General features: G+C 38.5%; 1 protein-coding gene across 3 annotated transcripts in view; it reads left to right on the plus strand.

Annotated features, from left to right (window-relative positions):
- Positions 1-16,208, plus strand: part of ZFAND3 (zinc finger AN1-type containing 3) — a 146,266-nt gene that overhangs the window by 104,239 nt on the left and 25,819 nt on the right. For all 3 annotated transcript variants that reach the window (XM_080407882.1, XM_080407884.1, XM_080407883.1), the window contains one exon: positions 1,325-1,390. In XM_080407882.1, the coding sequence (XP_080264008.1) occupies positions 1,325-1,390 (66 nt within the window). The remainder of the gene's footprint in view (positions 1-1,324; positions 1,391-16,208) is intronic.

Genomic DNA, 16,208 nt, shown 5'->3' on the forward strand with positions numbered 1-16,208 from the left:
GGACTTTTTAGAACAGGAAAACTCAGGAAGTTTATCAGGCCTTCTCTGGAAAACTGAAAACACTTGCTCCCAAGTGCATTTCATTGAAATCAAAAGCACCAAAATAATTCCCTCACATCATTCCTTTCCAATTGCAGAAGCTTCTTTTCTTTTTTCATAGTGTTACAATGCTATGAGTTTTACAGGGTAGACAAATTTACCCAAGACCTGATACTTATTAAAGAAAGAAATGAAAGAACAACTTGAAGGGGGAGCATCTCAGAGAGAAGCAAAGGGGTACAGTTTAATAGCAGAGCAGACTTGAAAATATTTGAGAAGAGAAAAACATTGCCAAAGCCACAATGCTGCTTTCCAGACTGGAAAGGCTGAAAAAGAATTAAGGGAAAAAATATTTTTCAGGGCATAAGACTTACGTTTAAGGTTACCTTGTCATACTAAGCTCTGTTGCATTGCCAGAATAGTACTAGTATATCACCAGCAGTCCAGTGCAAACTTCATTATTGGTATTTTGATAGCCAAGCTCTACTAGATCTAACTTAATTTCAGACTCTCTAGCATCATCCAATTTATAATATCCAATTAGCAAAGCTATGATGTGTTGTTACCACTGGTAATGCTACTATCAATTTGGTTTGGCATCACTGTATGGAGTTTATTTTTATTTATTTATTTTTACTGCAAGTTGCTGAGTACACTCAATTGGTTGCTATTTTAACAAGATCTCTGGAGAACTCTTCAATGATGATGCATGTTAAGAAAAAAGCCAGAAAGCCATTTACTACCAAGCAGATACCAGATGAGTGGGCAAGAGTCCAGAGTTCAACAAAAAAAAACTTCACCATGGAAAGAGTTTGTTAGCATGTGCTTGTGCCACACTTTGAAAACATAATGAGAACAAGATAAGAGGCAAAGTCGTTATCTCACTGGAGTCAGTGACAAGGTTTCTGCTGACATCAGGGAAGCAATCACTTCATCCCTTGCGTTCCTTGATAGGTTTCTAGTTTTGTTCTGACATAAACAGTACCTTTGTCAACGTTGGAAAAATTGCAATTACAGTGCGTATTTGCCTAAAACTGCCTCTTGAAATATTTATAAAGTATAACATAACTTGTCTTTTTGTCCCAACTTGTCATCTATTTTTTCAGTGCAAGACATATTCGGATTTGACTGGGAAAGAAATACTGAGAATAGTAGACTGCTTCCATATGCGCTTTCCAAAGACAAGTGCTGCTCAGCGTTTTACATTCCTAAGTATAATCTTCATGTGGTTGTAAATGTTAAATGTAAGTGGTATTTTGAGACATATGATCTTCTCTGTTTCCAGGTGGGCCATGCACAGGTACAGCTCATGCCTCGTTAACCACACCAACCAAAAGATCTTGTGACTCAGGTATGTGTTTTGTGGGGGTCAAGGGATTAGATTTTGTATGATACGTAGCTGTATGGTTGTAGTTTAATAGTCAAGGGTAGTATATCTGGTGAATGTCCGTATATCAGTATATCACTAAATCTGGTGAATGCCAAATGAAAGTATTGTTGTAGTGCTGTCAGAAATGTATATATTTCTGTGTATATATATGTATACAAATATATACAAAAGGATTTGTATGGCAACTAGTTCATTTCAGAGTCCTGTTAAACGTAATTCCATAAATATACTATGGTTTCAGTTAAGCTTTGTAAACATCAGGCATACAGGAGCAATTGGTTTGATTTAAGTCTAATGATTGTGAATAGTGTTCTGGAAATCCCCCCTTTAAACGCAAAGTATTGAGCAGAAAGAAACCTGGAGTAAATAGGCTTTCCTCAGTTGAAGATGCAGTATAGACAGCTGATGTCTGCATTGAGACTAAATTTTACCTGCTCTGGGTCCTTTCGATGACTTTATTTCTAGATGGAGGGTACATGGATAATCTCTCACAGAGCCAGCATTAGTAGTGATGTGTTAGGTCATTGCCAGGCTGAAGTTGCTGCTTCTGCAGCAGATCTGTCGCAAAGAATCATGTGAGCAGTCATTCAGGCAGGCAGCCAGGTTACCCACATTGACTTAGAGCTTATTCAGACTTTGGTTTTGCATGGATTAAGGAGAGTTCATACAATCCTTTCCACCAGCACCACTGTGGGAAGGCATAACCTCATGTGGAGTGGCAGTGGCAGGCATCTAGGTAGCAGTAATGCTTTAGCCGGCTGTGTTTCCAAAATAATTTTTGCCTGTATTTTCATTTTATGTGCCAGTTGAGCTGTATTGAGCGTGCAGAAAGCAAGGGTACTCCTATTTGATTAAGGGCTCTTATTCTTTCAGGAGTTCAAGGTAAATTTACTTTGAAGTCATTCTTTCAAAAAGTGTTTCAAGTTACTGTATGTTTAGCTGAACTGTAGTTATTCTACATATGCGTGTTGTTAGCTTGCAGCAAATGTGTGATGATGCAAGTTGGCTTCGTCTGCACTGAAGGAAGGTTAAAGAGAAGGTACGTTGCCTTGCGCTTGGTGCAAGTGCAGACCTCTCAAGTAATGCATGGTAATCTGTGACAATGCTGTGAGTGTTGTTTGCCAAAGAACTCTGTTTGGCACTGGAAGATACAGGATTCAGCTTCTCCAGAGTAGGAAGACTGTGGGTTTTCTTTTCTATGTAGCCATGGAGGTGTGCCTAAACAAGACAGAATATTTGCCACTGTATCCCTAGAAAACTAATCTGCTTTGCTCATGGTATTACTAAATTGTATTTTCATCATACGTTAGCTGTTGTAATGTTTAACTCTGGTTTTCATTGCAGCGTTATTTAAAAGTTTTCTGTGGTGCTATAGATACTGAAAACTGAGAGAACTACTATGAATATTTTTAAAAATGTGCTTGTGATTAGCAAAAAGGCAAGTAAGTCCACTATTTGGGGTGTCAAATGGTAACAGTAAAAGCTCCTTTAGTATAAAGCAGATGAAGCTACTAGACATGTTGAAATATATCCACAATATGGTTGGCTAACTTTGCTCAGTAGGTTTGTGCTCATGTTTGGTTCCCTACATGCTTTATGTCAATCATGTGGTGTGTCTAGAAAGAAAATAAGGAGATCATCTTAATTTGATGTCACAAATCTCATCTTCACTCAACTAAACCTAATGATTTTATATTACCTCAATTTTTCCCAGTCTTTCAAATTTTTTTTAATGTTATTTGCTCAGTGATCTGCATATTTTGTCCCCAGTAAACCTGTTACTAGGAGTTACAGTTTTCTGCAGAGCTTGACATTTCGGCAAACTTCCATTTTTAAAATAAATTGCCATGTTTTCAAAGTCTGCATTTTGGAATCCAGACAAATATGGGAATTGACAGGAAAACATTGGCTACAAAATATTACTGAGAAATGGTGTGGCATCTTCAGGCATAAGCAGCAGACTATGTAGGTAAATAATTGTTGTGGTTTAACCAGAAATCTAAAGCATACGCCTATACTAGCTACAGTGAAGGAAAATGAATCTATCCCAGCCAAACCCAGCACATTCTTTCACACTACATTCACTTCAGCTTAGTGTCCTTTCTTAGGAAGCTATTTAAGTGATCAAAGCAATAGTTGTCAATACTACGAATTGTATATAAGCTTCTTTTCTGTAAGTATTCTACATTTCTTCTGCTTTGAAGACCTTTGAAGGAAGAATTTTTGGTGTTGGTGGAATTCATCTGTGTAATTTCCCCCCACCCCTTCAAGTGTAGTTTTCTCCTGACGTCTGCCATGTATCAGCACTTGAGACAGAAAATCAGAAATTTGACCTACTTATCTTGTGTGCAGGTTCCTATCGGGAGGATGTTACAGAAGACATAAACCTTTCCTATTTTATTAGCATTAATGTAACCATTGAAGAAAGATCAAAACAATAGATCTGCCAAGACACAGGAAAAGTTCTCTTACAAAAAAAACCCCAGTTTTTACCTCATGCCCTTGTCAACTTGTGTGCTGGAGGAGCTGTTCAGATAAAACATTGTATTATGACACCATATAGCAGGTTTTTCCCTCTTCCCATTCACCACGATCATCGCTGTGGTAAAAAGTATTTCTATTCCAAAGTGTGCCCATAGGACAAGGATTATAAAGAAAACAATGAACAAAGCCTTGCGATCATTAGTTTGGGTGATGCACCAAAGGTTTTTGAGAGCCAGCAGTCTAAATATTTTGTAGGAAAGAAGATGGGACTGTGTGGCCTACTGTATAGCTTCTTAGGTATTTTGATTTGTTTCTTCATGGTTAGGTAATCTTAGGGTTGATGGCAGATACTACTGTGAGGCTCACTCTAGTCAGCAGGGCATCCAGATCCCGTTTATGTTGGGTGCCTGTGTCATGAAAGTGCAGTACTAAGTGGCGTATTACTCTTCTTACTCTGCTGTACAACTTTAATGATGATTTAATATGCAATTCTAAACAGCCAGATTTGAAAATATTTTCATGCAGTTTAAAGAAGCCCAGAAAAAATTGGTGGAACTGTGTGAGTGCGCTCAGTTAACTTTTAATTGTGCAGTAGAGAAAGTAGTAGAAACAGGCAGATAAAATACAGTAATGATGCAATCAATTCATTCATCATATTCGTAAAGTCAGTGAGTTTTTAAGTACTTTATTTCTCAGTAGCAGTTCATCAGATATGTGCATCTTTAATATTTTGTGTAGGTATATGTGCAGATAGCTCACATTTTATGAGGATATCTGTTCTAGGTGGGTGTGGTAGTATTTATATTGTACAAGATTACGGTATCTGTCTCATTACTCTTCTGCTTTTTCTGGTTTAAAATTTGAGTGTAGAAGATGCAAGTAAAGTTCCACTGCTTGAGCAAAGCAGTTAAGCAGGTGTATGGTCCTTTCTAAGTTTCGGGTTTATTGATGTCCTTCTATGAAGGTGTGGCTTGATCATAGCAGTGCCAGAAATCTCAATGCGTTGAGGCTGAACCTGTACAGTCACGAGGGCAGCCTTTGGAGAGTTATAGAAAGGGCAAGTTGTGGAAACAGAAGTACACAAATTTTCAGCCGCAGCCAAAACCAAGAAATCATTTCTTTTGTATGATCATTTTTATTCAATCTTTGTGTTGAGTAAGGACAAAAAGACCTGGTATACCACTAATTAGATTTTTTTGTTTGTTTGTTTTTATATTGCTTTGAAGTGTTAAGCTCCTGAGCAAAATACGTACAACAGATTGTTGAATGAGGTTTATAACATTAAAAAAACTGAGGTATGTTTTTCATTGGTGTTTCAAGGGATTTTTAAGGTGTTCTTTAGTGTTTGACTTCTGGAGGGCATTGTGTTAGGAATCCAGCCTCCTTGGAGCTCTCTCACCAACAGGAAACAGACTTTGAGCAGCAGAATAAATCACCCAGCCTTGGCAATAACAGTGCCCATTAGGGACACTTTTTTTTTTCCCACTTTTTTCCTCCCCCCCCCCGCTCAGTTTCCAGCTGTACTAATAGAACAGTACATCAAGCAAGGCTGTAAATAAAAGTTATAACCTAATAGGTGGGCGGTGAAGTGGAACGGACAGGAGCTGAGGCATGGAGGCCTTATTACTGCTCATCAGCAATTATAAACAGGATGAAGTGCCTGGGATTTGTACTGATGTGGCAAGAGCTAATAGAGGCTGGAAGATGACATCTTACCATGATCAGATGATGTGTGTTGATGGGTTTTTACTATCTCGTCTTATTGCCTATTTCTGTGATGTGTTGTATTATCTGTTCTGTGCTTTCATATCTATCTGGATGGACAGATTGGTTTCCTCTCCTGCTCAAAGGAGCTTGAGTATATCTCTCACTTGCTTTTTTTCCACATATACTTTGCCTTAGTTGCCAGTACTGGTTATCTAAGAGCCTTCTCAAAATATTACGATCATTGTAGGTTAAAGTCCTCCTAATGGTAAGGATCATAATAGTCATATCTGTAAACAAATCTAAGGACTTGCTGCAATTGTAGGATTTATTTTCACTATCACCTTGTTCAACTTTGCAAAATCACCCTCATTCATTAAAAATAGTGGATATGGTCACCTGAATGATCTTTTACACTAAATGCATCCCGTGCATTTTAGACTAAGTGTGTTATAACCAGTGTGGTTGGTGAATCCAAAGAGATGGGTTTGGGGTCAGTATATCAAAAAGTTTGTTAAAAGTCAGCTACAGCTGTGATGATCCTTGCCTCTGAGTTATAAAAACTTCAGCTGTTCCTGGGAAGGTTTTTAAGAGCTTGTTAGCACACAATAATTGGTAATATTCACAAAAAAAAGTCTTTCTTGATCTTTTATCTATCACAGTCTAGCACATTTCTGTGCTAGACATCTAAATCATCTCTTTACTAAATGATAAAGTGGAAAGAAAAGCCTTGAAATTTAGCCTGTACTTGCTTTAATCTAAAGAGAAGTTTTGCAAGCATCTTCATAGTTCATACATTAATCACTCATGCTGTTCACTTCTGAAGAGAATTTTCTTCTGAGTAGTGGAAAAAATACAACATCAAGAAATGAAAAGGTGTGCAACAGCATGACAGCATGTGAAAACAGTGACTCCTATCCTTGTCTATTCAGTACAGCCGAGATAAAATAAATAGATTATTTTTCTATCATCTTATGGTATTAGGACAGGAATACTTAGATCTGCCTGTGTTAAAGTACACTAAACTGAGATGAATGAAAACTCATCCTTTTCATAGTCGGCGTTTCTTTGAAATTAACTTTCACACTGGTTCCCAGGTGTTCTTTTTCCTTTGCATTGTTCATGAAGTGAGGAAGCTGGGTAGTTGAAGTGGCTAAAGGCACAAAAAATGTGATGTGACTGTAGAAGCCCTATTTCACATGCTATATAGATAAATTAGAAATACTTACAATATTTTGAAGATGTTTATAAAATGTGCTAGTAATTCCTACTTAGGAATAACTCCTTTTTTCTAATCAGTCTGTTGAAGTCATTCATGAAAGGATTGCTGGCGTTAAGAAATGAAACAAAATTACTGTTATGGAATAGGATAAATAGACGAATACTATAATTTACATGCTTATTAATGTTTCCCATTTTATAACATTGTCTTCCGCAAAACTGTTCTCAGATTAATTCTCTTAAAAGCAAGTAAGGCAGTCATATATGATCTCTGTGTTAGTAGTGCATCCTTTCTAAAGATGACAGGAAGACCTTGTAACAGAGGATTGTGTGGTGTACCAGTGTGTCTCTGTAATTAGCTACCTGTTGCGGTTTAACCCCAGCCGGCAGCTCAGCCCCACGCAGCCACTCGCTCACTCCCCCACCCTGGTGGGATGGGGGAGAGAATCGGAAGGTTAAAAGTAAGAAAACTTGGGGGTTGAGATAACAACACTTTAATAATTGAAATATTATAATAATAAAAACTTGTAATAAAAAAAGAAAAAAAAAAAAAAACAAACAGAGAGAGAGAGAGTAATAAAACCCAAGACAAACAATTGCTTGCCACCACTCAACCAATGCCCAGCCCATTCCCGAGCAGCCTTCCCCCTGCCAGCTTTCCCCCTAGTTTTGTATGCTGAGTGTGATGCCATACAGTATGGAATATTCCTTTGCCCGGTTGGGGTCAGCTGTCTTGCCTGTGTCCCCTCTCCACTTCTTGTGTCCCCCAGCCTCCTCGCTGGCATGAAATGCTGAAAAGTCCTTGACTTACTGTAAGCACTGCTCAGCAACAACTAAACCGTCAGTGTGTTAACATGATTCTCATCCTAAAGCCAAAATACCAGCTACTAGGAAGAAAATTAACTCTACCCCAGCTGAAAACAGTACAGTACCTCATGCAGAAAGTGGGATTTGACATATGCTAGTGTGAATGGCAGAAATATGTACTAATTTAAGTAGATTTTGGTTATACAGGGGTGCATAGGTTATGAGAAGCTTTTCCTTCCTTGTGGGGAGAAAAAAAAACACCCCAGTACAACAGAATTTAAAAATAGTAATCAAAATGTATATGTGGATGGGGAATAAGGGTCTCCTGGCCTGTATTAACCTCCCAGCAGGTGCTGAGGCACACATCTCTGTGTACCTCATAATGCTGCCAGCTATCTGAGATCACTGGCATGTTGTCAATTCATTCAGTGCCAAAATTTTCAAGTCCAACATCCTAATAGAGAACATCCTCCAGGTACTTAAAACCCTGCTACCTTTAGTTATCCTCTTAAATCACCCAAATTCTTCTCTCTTATCCTTTGTGCTGTTCAGATATGCCCTTGAACCTTCCTTTTTCATTCTTACATCACCAAATAACCGGTCTACGACTGTTTTGATTACTTGTAAGTCCATTCCTCAGCTTTGACTTGTCTTTATTTATTTTTGCTCTCTTGATTCAAATTTTTCGTCTGTTTTCATTTCCATATCCTGAATCCTATTATGGAAAAGTCCACATTCGAAGTAGAACAACTTTGAGGAAATTGTGCTTAAGTGAAGAGGACAGGATGATCTTTTGGAGGAGTTCACATTGAATTGCAAGCCAGTAGGAAAATTATTTTGCATGTTGAATTAAAGGCACCACCAGATGGTAGGAGAATAGTAAATGCTCTCTCTGGATTAGCTGTGCTGGGAAGAGTATAGCCAGAAGATCAAAGGAAGACATTTTTCCCATCTAGCTGGCACTGGAACAGGTACCAACAGAGGCTGCAAAATCTTAGGCTTTGAAAATTCTTGAACATTTTGAACCAGACCCTGAGCAACATAATCCAGCTCTGATGTTTACTCTGTATCAAGCAGGAGGCTGGACCTAGGTGACCCCCAGAAATCACTTCCAACTTAATTTTTTCAATGACACTAACAGAAAACTAATATGATCTGAGTGATTAAAGGTATTTAGTCTAACCTCAGTATCGTTCATGGCACTTAATGAGAGCTGGGGCAGGCAGGCTCTAGAAGTACAGGCCAGCGTTTAGTGCCTCAGGCGTTGCAGAGAAGAGCCAGCAGAGGGATTCTTGGAAAGGTGGGAGAGTTGCCAATGCAAAGTGAAGAGCTGTGACAACAGCCTTTGCAGCAGGGTTCTTGGTGGCCATGAGCAGGATAAGCAAAGTGTGCTTCAGTAAAGAAGATACTCTCCAGTTCTGAAAAAATGTGTGCTGCTGTCCTTATCACTTTCTCACCGCTTTTTCTGTATGGTCTGATAGGTGGTTTTCAGTCTAGTCTGGGAATTTCTTGCCAAATACAAAATTGTATGTTTTCTAAGATCATTATCTTTTAAAATTCAGATATGACATCTTTGTATTGAAGTCTTAGGGAATTACAACAAAGGATTTATCTTCAAATTTGTTGAAACAGAGGAGTAAATATTTTATTCTTTATCTGTATTTTGCTTAAAATGAAACAACTTTACCTTTAATTTATTTTTTTTTGGTGGTTTCATGCCACGTTTAGTTTTCAGAACTATCAGGATCTCTGTGATCAGTTAACTGAGCTTTGACAGTAGGTACCTAGTTACTGTTAGAGAATATACATCTATTAAGCTTACTTGGCAGTATGCTCCCAGCAGCTCTGAATTCCTTGTTTTCATTACTGGCATTCGCCCACAGACTGCTGGAAAGCCATTCCCAAGTAACAAGATTGCAGCTCATTGCAGCTTTAATAAACCACATCTCTATTAATTTCAAGGGCAAGGAAATCAGGGTTACGCATCTTACATTTCCCACCTACAACCCCTTCTTCCTAAAATGTAATAAAACTATATATTGGAACAGGATTGGGAAAGTTCAGGATTTGCTTTAATCTTGATTGGGCTTTCCCAATGGCAAGACAATATGGAGAATGCCATAAAGAACAGCTGAGATCATTAACTTCAGATCTGTGAGGAACTCTGCCTCCTGGCAGCTGAAGAATTGAATTGGTTTTAGCTCAGTGTGTTGCAGTCAGCACCTTGATCTGATCTGTAAAGATCAGACAACTTTCTTACCAATGTGTTTCAGCCAATGATGCACAGCCTTTTATAGTTTTAAATTTGTTAACTTCATTGCACTGAAGGTTTTTTTAACAAGTTCAGCATTAAATAACTGGCCTGAAATATATTTAAAAACACATAGCCACTTAATTTGCTTTTTTTTTTTTTAAAATACATGTAATGTGCAGGGAGCTAATGCATGATCCTGTTGCTGCTGTACTTTTTGATGTGAGGTTTCATCTGACTCTTGGTGAAGGCCTCTATTCTGACTAATGAGTTCCGACAGCATCAGACAGCTTTTAAGTACAAGTTTTCACTATTTTCCATTTAGCTATTAATTTTCATAAGGGCCTTAAAAATATATGGCAGTAATTTTGGAGTCTCTTGGAAGTATGCTGAAGTCTGCTGAGCATACGCAGGGGGAGGTGTATCATCTTACAAAGTGAGGGGTTTCATTTGTATGTTCACTGACTTGTCTTGCAAACAAGTTACCTCTTTTTCCAAGTTATTTTCCGTAACATAAACTACAGGGAATAACTAATGAGACCAACATCTTGGAGCAAGGAGGGTTGAAAAAGAGCTGGATATAAGATAGAAGACAGTGCATGTACTGTTGCATCCTCTGAGTTTCATTGATCTGTTCTAGCTCTCCCTCTGTGTAAATCTGGTCTTTGGTTCAGGTTCATGTCGATGCTTCCCAGATATCTCCGTTCAAAGCAGTAGGAGCTGCCCAGTAAACCAGCCTGACTTCTGATGTACTGTAGGCAGCAATCAGGTGTACAGAAACTGTCTTCTATGCCAGGGCTGGTTGATTTTTCCCCACAAAAATTGCTAGAAAAGGTAACACAATCAAAATACAAACTGAATTTTAAGCTTTCTTTAAAATAACTGAATCACAACCAAGTGTATTTTAAAGATGGATTAGCTGTACATTTTAGAACCTACTCTTAATGCATTCAGTAAAATTTTTATCAAAATACAAGAGTTCTTAGGTTTTTTCCTTAAAATAAATCACTCACAGTCCTTGGAATTACAGTCTCTTATTGCAAGATTTCTGTTGCTAATGGCATCACTGAGGTTCTACAGTTAATGACAAATAAGTTTTTTGAAAGATAAATACTGGAAAAAAATTTTTTTCACTGCTAGCAGGCAAGAGTTCTTTACAATTCCTCTTCTGAATCTGTGTCTTAGCCTTGGAAAACCCTCATTACAGCAATGGGGGGAAGGATGTACTAGAAGAAACTTGGTATGTGAATGAAAAATAACAGAGCAAGTAGTTTCTGTATAGAAGTGGTTTTAGGCTATTAGTTTGAAGAATTACCTTCCTGAATACTGTATACCATCTGATCGATGAGAACATAGCTGGAGTATACTACTAGGATTTTGAAGCAGAGCAACACTGCTTATTTATGCACTCTTGAGCTGACTAGCGCATATGCAATATTTATGGCATTATCTACTCTTGTTAATCCAATATTAGAGAATTTCACAAAGCATAAGAGGGCTGTCATTAAAGTCAGCAAAAACAAAACTACGATACTGCTGAATGCTTTAGAATTTTCCATTTTATCAGAACCAGTGTAAGCTTATTTTTAATGTTTGTACATACATATTCATATATGTAAATATGTAGTTGAATAGTAACAAGCAGTCTTCAGGTGCTGTGGAATGGCCAGGATGTCCATGATTTGCCCTCATAACTTTTTCATCGCGTATATTTCCATGTTACAGCTTTTTTTTGTCCTCCTTGTGTTTCTTTTCTTCCATTTAGCTATCTGTATTTGTGCGTTGTTCCTTCACTTATTAATCTTGTTCTGATTATTCAGGCCATTTAGGATATCGTTTGTTCTCTGGGTTTCACTGTCACCAGAATCTGCCTTTATCCCTCTCCCAACCCTAACCACATGCCGCGAAGATACATGGTTTAATAATGAGAAAACAAGTTCAAATTGACACCTGTAAAATATCTTTTTGAAAACTAGTGAGTTTAGTGCTGTGGTCTTTTTTTGTCTCCTGGCCCTTTCAAGGTTCATTCTTTATAATAGCCTGAATATATGAAGGGCTCGAGATGCTGTTTGTCAGCTATTTAAAAAAACTTAACCATTCAAACCAGCTTCCCTTAATATCCTTAGAATAGAACAGAATCAGGCTTCTATAGTGCATAAATTGCCCCCAGTAATCAAGACAACGGGAGTTCAGTCTTGTGCCTGCAGACACTTGCAGTTGCTACCTGTGTATGATTTTGCTGTCAGCTGCTGTTTTTAAACGTGTTCTTCGGCTGTTTACCCTTGTAGCAAGAGATGGACAGCAAGCACCAGGCCAAGTGCTCCACAGGGTGGTCCAGCCTCTTCTCTCTTCACAAACTCATCTGTTGTTGTGGGCTCCGGGGGTTTACAGACTTGGCCCATTGGTGTAATTCAGGAAAGGAACCCCATTCGCCTAGTTTTCTTAAATAGACAAGGTTCTTCTTTCAGTCAGCAGCAATAGGAGTGGCCAGTGCCCCAGGAAGTGTTTCAACTAATTGAAGTGCCCTAAGTTAATCCATCAAAGGAACCGTACAGTACAGGTGCCTGAATACATTTAAATATGTACTTGTTTGCATCAATTTGGTATATAAATAAAAATGTTTGAGAAACAAATGAACATTTTTATTAACTCAAAGACTTGCAGATATCAGAAAATATAGGGGGGAGTAATTAAAGAATTTTAACTATAAAACATATGTAGTATAGGAGCCTAAATATGAGATGAAAACCAATTAGCTTTTCACTTAATTTAGCAATTGTAAAATGTATTGACAAGAAAGGATCATAGGCATTCTCACACTTCTCACTCTTCTCACACTTAGCTAAAATGCATGCAGTAGCCTATATAGTTCCCTGTTTGTTGTACAATTTTCAATGTATGTTTCATTCATCTGTGTTCCTGGCACTAGATTCATCCCTTTGTTTCATTAGAGCTGGTAGTTAAGAGCCTCATTAAGTTATGCTGCAGTACAGTATACTTCCTGATGGATGGTGACACCAACAATACAGGTTCAGGGGAAAACAAAAATTATGAGTGGTAGGAAGGAGTTAGTGTATAAATTTTTTTATTATTATTTTTTATTTTCCCACCCATAAATCTCAGCATTACGGAGTGGCTGAGGGTGGAAGGGACCTCTGGAGACCGTCTGGTCCAACCTGCTTGCCCAGAGCAGGGTCACCTAGAGGAGCAGGCTGGGGGCCGTGTCCAGTCAGGTTTTCAGCACCCCTGAGGATGGAGCCTCCACAAACTGCCCTGGGCAACCTGTGACAGTGTCAGGTCTCCCCAACAGTAAAAGAAGTGTTTTCTTATGTGTAAGTGGAATGTTACTAAAATTATATGTTTATGTGTGGTTATGCTCCCGCATTTTTATGTTTTTCTGAAATAATATGTTAGCAGTAATATATGCATTAATACTTATTCACACATACATGCATACATATATATGTATATAGATATTTTAAAAATTTTAACTAGAGAGTGTTAAGTTTTGAAGTTTGGTGGTAAGAAACACAAATGAGGTGGATGAACATAAACCACTGGAGATGGAGGGCAGCTGCTGGCTTTCCTAAGGAAATAAAGCCCCCATAGTTTGTCCTGCAATAATTTATGAGTCTCTTGGATTATTTTAATCAAATTTCAAAAAGGTATCATGGTTTTGAACACACTAATCTCACACACAGGTTTTATGAAAACGGGCAGGTGAATACTTGGAGGGGGTCGGTGTGTGCCACAGTGCAGATCAGTGTCCCAGTTTGAAGTGACCTGCAGCTGTGGCTGGCAGCCCCTACGCCTCAGGTTGCTCTGGGGGGTGACTGGTGGCCAGGGGACCCACCTTGCCCTGTCAGTGTTTCGGGTTGTCCGGATTCGAGTCAGCTGGAGCCCCTAGGCTGGTGAGCCCCTGGGCTCAGCCACAGTCCTGTGCTGTTATGCAGTGTATTTGCTTAAGTATAGCACTGGACTTGTGTGCTCTAAGACATGCTGTCAGTTAGCTGGGTACACAAGTTTTGTGATGCTCTGGAGTGTTCATCTTTGTGTTTTACAAATGCCTGTTATTGCTGTGCTAGAAAAGGGCTTGGTACTACACGAGTCTGATGTTCCTTTGCTTTCCTCACAATGCATGCATCATGTGCCAACTCTCATTTGGGGAAATTAAGCTATGCTATTATTGAGCTCAAAAATTCTGCTTACACTCAAAGCAATATGAACGCTAAATTTCATTTCTTTAGGGATTCTTTTAGTGTTCATTAAAAATAAAAAAAGCCCAACACTTTAAGTCACTGTAGCACAAGCCTTTTCCTTAATCTCAATTGCAAAGCAGGAAGGTGAATTTTTGGCAGATTTTGAAGCACATCAGTAATGTCTTGCATTTGGAATGTCTTGCAGCAACGCCTTCAATTAAGTATCTAAAACAGGCTAAGAGTTGTGGGGTTTTTTGGTTTTTTGTTTTTTGGGTTTTTTTTGTTGGTTAGTTGTTTTTACTCATTAGAGTTGGAAACAACTGCTATTGAATGGTTTTGGTAATTGATGAGAAATAATAACTTCCATAATGCAACTTCTGGGGCTTATTTGTAGTCTCCAGAATTATATCACAGGGAGCCTCCTGAGACAAAGCAGTGTCTGACGGGACTTGAGTTCTGTAGGAACTATTCCTGTGTGGTCTCCCTACTCCACATGGTATAGGGACTATGAGTGTTAGTGCAGTTACTTTTAAACTCTGTGGAGGGGAAAAAATAAATTAGTGAAATGGTGATGCTAAAGGCACTGCGATGATCCTAGAAAAGAGATTGCATGTTAATTGTTACAAAAGGGTTTATGCAAGAATTTGAGACATCTATCTGTAGCGTTTTAAGAAAAATTGAGGTGAATTCACAAAAGAAATTAATTTCTTATGAGCATGAGTGCTTCCAAAAGTGATGTGTGCTTAGGTTTCTGATGCAGCTTTGAGATGCAGTCAGGATTGTGTGAGAGGGCAAGATGATTGTCTCAGTGTACATATCAGTTTCAAAATAACTGTTTCCACAACATTACACAGCAACAGGGAGGAACTGAGGTGGTCACAATTGTCAAACTTGGCTCATAAGATGTTAATCTTGACTTTCTGTCTCTTCATTAATAGTCAACAAGCAGATGGGTTTTGGAACAGCTACGTTAATTTTAGGTTCATTTGAAGTAGAGGAGACAATTTTAAATGATGACTTTGGTAAATGTGATATGAAAGATTTGTAACAAGGCAGTTTCCTGTAGATGAAATTTCTAATGCATAGTCAACATGGAGGGAATTAGGTAATGCCTCAGCTAAAAATGGAATAATGAAGGGAATAAAAAAGATCAACTAGAAACTGGCAACAAGATATTGCTCATCCTCAGTTCATCCCTGTTATGTAGTTATTGTCTGTGACTGAGCAAGTTTCTTCATGGACAGAGGTTTTAACAAGCTTAAGCTTCCCTTAAAATAGTTTCAGAGGAGATGGCAGTGATGTTTGAGGGTTCATTAATTATTGCTCTTACTGGTGTTTTCACAGGCAGCTGAGATCATAAATGTCAGCCTGCCAGCGTGAGGGGCTCTTTATGAAATGAAAAAAAAAAACCAAAAAACCCTGAGAGCCTCAAGAGCTGTCACCAAACCAGAGATTAAACAGATTCCTCTCAATCTTGAAGCAAGTGGCAGTAGAGGAGAGCTCCTCTTTCTCTTACTACTCTCCCATCTCTTCCTTCCTTCTTCCTTCCCTGTTAAATTTTCTCAGCCCATGTCTCTTCAGGGCTTAGAGTGTCCCACCCCCTCCCCAAAATACCGCAGAGGAGCCATCATGATTGTTAGTGAAGCCATGTACATGCAGCCTGCAAACTCCTCCATGGCAGGAGAGTTAAGAGTGGGATTCAGCTCTGACATCATTTATTTGGCAAATTTTGAGGGGAGAGCATGAGTAATGAAGACGAGAACAGTGACAGTGAGGAACAAATGTGAGTTTCTGTCCGAGACAACAGAATTTTTAAGAACACTACTCTGCTTGTTGTTTCCAGACAAGCCTCCAGTTTGTGTCTTGCTCAGCTGAATTGCTTCTATTTCAAATGGGAGTTTGACAGAGTCACCACAATTAGAAGAATCTATCATCAGATATAGAAGTATCCTTATTTCATAACTCCAGAATAAAACTGCAGTGGGATTGTGGCAGTTGCAGTTACTCTGCTGAGCAATTTCTTTGTGAAATTTTGGGGATATCTCATCTCTATTGTTGGGGGTTTTTTTTCATTTCTACAGAAAGGTTTTATGATTTTTGACATCTGCAAGCA

Source organism: Falco punctatus, assembly GCF_963210335.1.
Source record: "Falco punctatus genome assembly, chromosome: 12".
Classification (NCBI taxonomy): Eukaryota; Metazoa; Chordata; class Aves; order Falconiformes; family Falconidae; genus Falco; species Falco punctatus.